The 8,118-nt window shown below is 43.5% G+C and overlaps 1 protein-coding gene across 1 annotated transcript in view; it reads left to right on the forward strand.

Annotated features, from left to right (window-relative positions):
* LOC144769109 (sulfotransferase 1 family member D1-like) overlaps window positions 1-7,743 on the forward strand; it is a 353,621-nt gene extending 345,878 nt beyond the window's left edge. Inside the window, exons 3-5 of the mRNA XM_078653111.1 lie at window positions 6,958-7,055; window positions 7,293-7,419; window positions 7,706-7,743. Coding sequence (XP_078509237.1) covers window positions 6,958-7,055; window positions 7,293-7,419; window positions 7,706-7,743 — 263 coding nt within the window. The remainder of the gene's footprint in view (window positions 1-6,957; window positions 7,056-7,292; window positions 7,420-7,705) is intronic.
* Window positions 7,744-8,118: the final 375 nt, after the last annotated feature.

The following is an 8,118-nucleotide window of genomic DNA, read 5'->3' on the forward strand; positions in this document are numbered from 1 at the left end:
GTCAACATTATTCACTGTTACTTTTGACTTGCAAGATGAATATGATCACTTTACTAAACCTATAGCTCATCTAAAAAAAGTTCTTCAAGCAAGTATACTAAAACAATATTGTGTATATTTCAATAGATGTTGTAGTTACTTGACTACTGGATTCTGTAATGAAAAAATCACCACTCAATCTAAATTGTGAACCCTGCTAACCGCAGTGTAAGCCAGAGGCACTGGTCATTAACGACTCGCAGCCATGTGCCGTTGGATTTGAAAGCACAGAGTTGATTGCACCTGATCGGAGGGGGTACACAGAAATCAACACAGACTTTAACTTATGACATCCTTAATCATAGAATCAAGACCCTGTTTCACTGTTCGGACCTGCTGTACCGCGATGTACTCCACCAACTGGTGTCAACCAAGCACAATCATCATGTGCAGCAGTTAGCTACGTCAGAGATAAAGTCTGATGCACCTCAAAGGAGGGAGTTCTAAGAAAAACGAAGCACAATGTAATATCACACATCTTCCATTGTGGGATCAAGACAACGTTCCACTGTTGGGACCTAGAGTTGGTTGCACCTGGTCGAAGGGAGTTCCTTCATCTCCACTCTCAGATGCAGTTCTAACATCGTCCATTGTGGGATCAAGGCACCGTTCCACTGTTGGGACCTAGAGTTGGTTGCACCTGGTGAAGGGAGTACCTTTATCTCCACTCTCAGATGCAGTTCTAACATCGTCCAATGTGGGATCAAGACACCGTTCCACTGTTGGGACCTAGAGTAGGTTGCACCTGGTCGAAAGAAGTACCTTTATCTCCACTCTCATATGCAGTTCTAACAACATCCATTATGGGATCAAGACACAGTTCCACTGTTGGGACCTAGAGTTGGTTGCACCTGATCGGAGGGGATACACAGAAATCATCACAGACTTTAGCTTCTGACATCCTCAATCATAGAATCAAGACCCCGTTTCACTGTTCGGACCTGCTATTCGGCAGTGTACTGCACTGCACCGGCTGGTGTCAACCAAGCACAATAATCATATGCAACAGTTCGCTACACAAGCACAGAGTCTGAAGCACCTCACCGTAGGCAGTTCTGTGAAAACCAAGCAACAGGTAATATCGTACATCTTCCATTGTGGGATCAAGACACCATTCCACCGTTGGGACCTAGAATTGGTTGCAGCTGGTCAAAGGCAGTACATCCATCCCCACTCTCAGATACAGTTCTAGCATCGACCACTATGATTTCAATACACTGTTCCACTGTTGGTTCCTGTTGGATGACTGTGTTAGCAGTACATAGAGCACTCCACACTCCTAGGCCCCAGGCTGGGCGCTGTGTGCCTCTCTCGCGGTAGCCAGCGTTAATCTCAGGAGACTCCCAAGCTCACAGACCTCGGCCCAGGAGCTTCTGCCGGCACATGGTGGGCCCTCTTTCACATACGGCGGTGTCGAAAAGTGAACTGTGGAACATATGTGCGTCGCAGAGGCCATGACGGTTTCTGGATACCAGCCCGTTGAGAGCATAATTCACCCAGCCACCTTCACTCATGGCATCAGCCTCGTGGTGGTGGAAGCTGCGCAGACTTATCAGACACGTTCGCCAATCCGAAGAGGACAACACCCAGAGAAACGTGCCTTTTATTCATACCCCTACGCTAGCCTTGCGTACGCCGAGCCAGCCCACTTTCCTAAACATTTGGGGGGGGAGGAAGCACGTACGTGCTACATTTCCATAATCTTCCCTACTGACTGTACTATCATGTTTGCGTCCACTGTCCACTTCACTCAAAAGACCATCAGTGTATGTTGACATATACATTTCTGTGCTCTACATACTCAAGTCTGTCCGACACATCCCCTCAACACTTTGCTTTGTATACTTTTGTAATCGAGAATCACTTGCCACCTTTCCACATACTTTGCTCCCATCTGTCCCCGCATTCTGCATTGCATGGCAGAGGTGCCATGCCATGTTTGCCTTGTGTATATAGCTAGCCACGGTCCCCACAATACGTACTGTTGTTGTGTTTCCTAGGTTTACAAGTTGTTTGTCATGTTATATGTGATTATATAAGGTAGCATATTTATTCACGAGCAGTGGTTTTTCCCATTTACATATCGCGTCTTAAAGAGCATACAGAAGTTTTTCTCACAGGTAAAAAGTGCAACCACAATGGCAATCATTCATTATTCCAAGAATGTCCAACTACACTGTGCTTTTAAGCTTACAGCCCCCAATCTTGCATCCTTTCTTAAAAGGATGCCAACTTCCACAATCAGACCAACATTCACACAGCTTTCTGTCCGACAGAAAACGCCTCTACACCAAGCTACATCAATACTGTAAAAAAATTGAAAAACTTTTTGGCTACCAACCTCTATCGATCATCGGAAAACCAGCTACAACATAACATTTATTTACACATATGCAATTTGCGTTTAACCATCTTTTTATTGCAAAACTTGCCCATTCGACTGGCGAATGGATCTATGCCTTGCCAACATCACAACAATCGCTCCCAATATCCAGCAGGTAATGCAGTATCTTGAAAACCATGAACGTGATTGGCAGTGGAACAATGGCGAATGCAATGCAAAAAGGTATCATGGCAGAATGGGATTTCTGCGCAGCCGCGAAAGATCTCCCGCAACGTGCGACCTTTCACAACATTGCAGATTGCCTGCCAATTCAAATTGCTGCTCCAACATTCGAGGAACATTACTGTGCCTTCGAGGATATGAATTGGATCGCTTCACTTTTCTCACGCGATGACAACAATAGCCTCTTGGAACATCACGTATCTCAAGCCGCTGAAGAACTTCTGGACTGCAATTCTCCAAGACTTGTAAGAAACTCACAATATTCTCAGCCGCGGTCGGTAGGGGAGTACCTGCCAGGGTGGTGACGTGGGGAAGGCGAGGGGCAGGGTGGGGGTTAGTAATGTATGGATAATGGAGGTTTGCAGGTAAGTAAACATATAAATAAATCAAATTAATTCCGTTGCGTGCACTGCATACCCAAATGCAATGCAGTGCGCGCAACGAAATTCATTTGATTTAGTTAAATGTTTACTTACCTGCAAACCTCCATTATCCATACATTACTAACCCCACCCTGCCCCTCCCCACATCACCGCCCCGGAAGGAACTCCCCTACCGACCGCGGCTGATTATTCTTGGATACATTTTTTTCATCATTTTTTACTTTTTCCTTTAAATTTTTTATAATACACATCAATTCTACTACTTTGATATAATAACTTTCTAAGTATACTCAAACATTTTAACTCTGTCTTCATTATTGCCCCTTACGTCTCCACTCTAACCAGGGATGGGTGATGTACGACCTATGCAAATACGATATTTACTTGCTAAATTAGCTTAAACCTTACACCCATTTAGAAACCACGTCTATTCTTTGTGCACACTCCTCTCTGCTTGCCTGTTATCCACGAAGCCTTTTCACACAAACTTACCCATACTCAGCCTCTGCTCACAACCTGACGATAAAAATGAAAAAACGCGGCTTTGTTTTGGAACTGGTTGGCACAATGTGGTAATCGTATCCTACCTTTATTTGCATTATACAATTTAGTCATTCATGTCTAATAGCTATTGTTCATGTTCATGTTGTGGAGAAGTGTGGCTCAATGATTAGAGCAGGCAGACCTTGATGCAGAGCTCTGGCCAGGGACCAGGGTTCGATTCCTGCCTCGGCGGGTCTCCGGCTCATTAATTCCCCTGACTGGATATTCTTGCCTCAGTGCCTGTTCTGATCATGGGTCCCACGCTGCAACTCTGGGCAATAGCTTGCTTAGTCTCCACAACGGCCCCAAAAGCGCTGGGATGCCTGGCTGCACCTGGGGGGTGCCCAGGAGTGGACATTTCCCAGGAAAGCCAGGAAGGGTTCCTAAGCGGTATACGGACAGCGCCGGGACACCTCCGGTGGAGGTAGCTGTGCGCTTTACAAATTCCGACATTTATTTTTTCACATGGAACTGTAACATATAATGTGGAATTCACTGATGCAGGAGCTTCGATTTGAATACAGCAGAAGTGGTTGGAGTTTGCCTCAGCTTGATGCCTTAGCTCTCTGCACAAGAATGTTTTTTTCGAAACAGCTGAAGACAATAATGTATGGTTTGACTAGAAAGGTACCAAATGTGCTTCTCAGAAACGCAATCTTTCTATTCCTCCTCAAACTTCCAATGTGGGTGGAACTAGCACCAATTCTGACATGCACCACATTGAATCTGCTACACAACACATTGCTGACTGTTTTACTGTTGATAATTTTGTGTTACAAAAAAGCAGTACCAGATTACCTAAAAAGTTTGATGATTACATTTTGCAATTTCTTTTTTTTCTTTCTTTTCTTAAAGGATACATGTTATAAACGTATCCCACCTTTATTTTCCTTATAGAATTTAGAGTCATTCAAGTCTAATAGGAATTGTCTATGTCACATGGAACTGTAACATGTAATATGGAATTCACTAATGCAGGAGCTTACGTTTGAATACAGCAGAAGCGGTTCAAGTTTGCATCAGCTGGATGCCCTAGCTCTTGTACCAGTGGGTCCAATTATGGCACTTAAATAAAGACACTTTCTATATAATTGTCAAACTCCATTCCTTTATTACACACAGCTACTTTCTTATACACACCTCATTTCACCACTTGTCTTCTGTGGCATTGAAACATTCTGCATTATTTTCTTCACAATTATTTCCTTATTCCTGCTTGCTAAAACACTGCATTAGAGTCTTTAGACCGGTAGGGGTGAGTAGTTCGCTTCCCACTCCCTGTATAGTATAAACGCATACTAACACTACTTACACAGGTATGCTACAGCGACCAGTATCCTACAGCGCCCACAGGACATCACTTTACAGCAATCAGCTCACGACTTAGACTCACAGTTTCATCCCAGAGTCTTCAAACCTATACCAGTGAGTAGTTTGCTTCCCACTCCCGCTATACTCTAAACGCATAGTAACACCACCTGCACATCTATGCTACAGCGGCCAGTATGCTACAGCGCCCGGAGCACATCAGTTTACAGCACTCAGCTCACAGTTTAGGCGCATGGTTTCATCCCCGAGTTTACCTAAACCTCACCTCAGCACCATCTCACTCTAGGTAAAACACCACTTTCACACCGGTAAGGGTAAATACTTCACTTCAGCCAGTATGCTACAGAGCACTCAGCTCACCGTTTAGGTACCCGCTTTCATACCGACCCCTCACCTCAACAACATCTCACAGTGGGCAAAACAGCACTTTCACACCGGTAGGGGTAAATACTTTGCTTCAGCCAGTATGCTATTGTACCCAGAGCACATCAGTTTACAGCACTCAGCTCACGGTTTAGACGCACGCTTTCATCCCCAAGTGTACCGGCACCTCACCTCAGCACCATCGCACAGTGGGCAAAACAGAACTTTCACACCAGTAGGGGTAAATACTTTGCTTCGTACAGTATGCGACAGCGCCCACAGCACATCAGTTTACAGCACTCAGCTCATAGTTTAGGCACACGCTTTCATCCCCGATAGGGGATCTCTCTATATATATATACTATTTTATGCATACATATGCACACAAGGGTAATTGTGGCTGGCTTATGTACACATTATTGTGTAGGGTTCAATTTCTTAATATACATGAAGTTGTCAAAGCTAGTACCGTATTCTGTGGATTGCTTCATGTCGCACTTCATTTAGAGTTTTGTCACTCCCACTGGAGGCAGAACACACTGCTCATTGCCACTGTATATCAGAATAATACATATTGCCTCTAAAAGCGAAGTTCCAATAGGTATAGATTTTTTAATATTACCTCGAACAGGATGCAACCAAGATAATGCCTTGACTTTTCTTCCTTGCCATATTACGGACATCATCAAAAGGTAAAGAAACTATCCAGAGGCCCAAAATGCAAAGAAATAGTACAGAGGGCCAGTGATAGTGCGCAACATATGAGGTGGTGCATAGTATGTACGTCCATAGCCCCTCCCCTGGAGGTTCACCCCTTGGAAGGGGAAATTTGGTCCTAGGGCCTCTCGTGGTCCACAAAGCAGGATAATAAAGTTGCTCACTGCACCCACCTGCATAAAAATCCCCGCCCCACTTTAAATGAGAGACTAGGTTTCCACCTGCAGTGAAAGGCTGACTGGTGACTTTAAACAGCAAGTCTGCCTTTCATTAATACACTGCTCACAAAGTAGGTGAGTACAAGCACTGTTCTGATCTGTACTCTTCACCAATGCACAGAGTGGGACAGTGCATTGCTTATATAGTGCAACTCCGCTTGTATCATATATGGAAGTTCATCAAGCATATGCTTTGCATTGTAACAGTTGCATTGCATCTTTCACAGTCATGGTACATGTGCATGATGCGTAGTATGTAAATATTATATCCTTCTATCACACTCTGAGGTTACACTAATTCAAACAGTTTTGGAAATTATCATCCTTCAATACACAGATGTTGACAGAGTCCACTTGATCAATGTTATGCAAGAACTACATTCTTCTTGCTCAATCTAGGATCTCAATCCTACTCTCCAGTATTAAATATACGAACTGTTGGGTTATTTTGGATTTCTCAGAGAAATACTATGTGACCTCCAATTGTTTAATAGGCTTGCTTCATGAGCAAACTGTCTGCATGATGCCATTGTAGTTGCTCATAATGGCAAGTCAATGGTGATGTAATTTGTGATCTTCTCATTGATGTCATCAATGATACCATTTGATATGCCATTAGTGATGCTATCACTGGGCTGCTAAGCCTCATATTATTTATCATTCTAGTGAAACAGAACGGTAATACAAAAAATATATCTTAGTGGGACTAAAACATGTAACCTGAATATTACCCTAAGATCTTGTAGCAAGCACATTTACACACTAACCTTTTTTGTACTTTGTTGCATTCCTTTCACAGGAATAGAGCTTCTGGTCAAATCCCAATCTCCCAGGATCATTAAGACCCATCTGCCCGTCAAGCTGCTTCCTAAGACCTTCTGGGAGAACAATTGCAAGGTACCATGCCCTGGGGTGATAGAGATGTGTAGGGATTGTAATGTTAGGATGTATGTAACTTGGGAGATTGCGATAGGGATAGCAAGCAATACCAAACCGCCACCTTTGCAGCTGGAAGGACTTTAAGTGGGGGCTTCCTACTGAAGGCTCTTTGTTGTGTGTTTGCATCTCCTTGAAGTGTCAGTTTAAACAATTTGCGGTTAAGTTACACACCTCTTCCTTTTCTGCTTGCTGCAGATTATCTATGTTGCACGAAATACAAAGGATGTGGCAGTCTCCTATTACTACTTCTATAAGATGACTTTTGTGCATCCAGATCCTGGGAGCTGGGATGAGTTTCTGGAAAAATACATGACAGGAGAAGGTAAGTCCTTGCAGCCTCCTGATGGAGCCTGTTTTAAAAAAAAAAAAATTTTAAACCAATGCAATGAGCATACAGTACAACCGGGTGTTACTGTCACATCCTCCAGTGTAAGTATAGATATATAACAATCAAATTTAGACAATAGACTGTGACCTGGGATTGCGGGGCCAACCATATCCTAATACATGCTTCACAGTGTGTAGTAGTCATAACAATATAGTATTATAGCAGTAGCAAAGGAACCCATCATTCAGTAACAATCCTGAGCAGATATGTTTTTGTATAGCTATTTGTAGGAACCTCTACGTATCTCTGCTGGCCTAAACTAAGGGAGTGTATATCAATCAGTCGCAGTCGGCGCGCCCGTCCTCTTCACCTGTCTCCTTGCTTATTAGGTATAGTTGATATGGGTCCCAGCAGATTCTGGGTCGGCACTGGGGTGGGAGTAGGTCATTGTATGTATTAGACTGGGATTTACAGTAGAGCATATTTGCATGCCAGTCTTCCACTGTGGGGGTTGGACCATGGGCCCATCTCATTGCCACAAGGTGCTTGGCTAGCAGGAGGCCGGGTCACTGATAGAATGTTGACCCCCAAAATATCCCTATACACAAATATTGAATTATAAATATCAATGTCAAAAATATCGACACCCTATATTTATAATGGTAAGAACAAATATATAGAAAAAATATCAAT

Source organism: Lissotriton helveticus, chromosome 7 (assembly GCF_964261635.1).
Source record: "Lissotriton helveticus chromosome 7, aLisHel1.1, whole genome shotgun sequence".
NCBI classification, from domain to species: domain Eukaryota; kingdom Metazoa; phylum Chordata; class Amphibia; order Caudata; family Salamandridae; genus Lissotriton; species Lissotriton helveticus.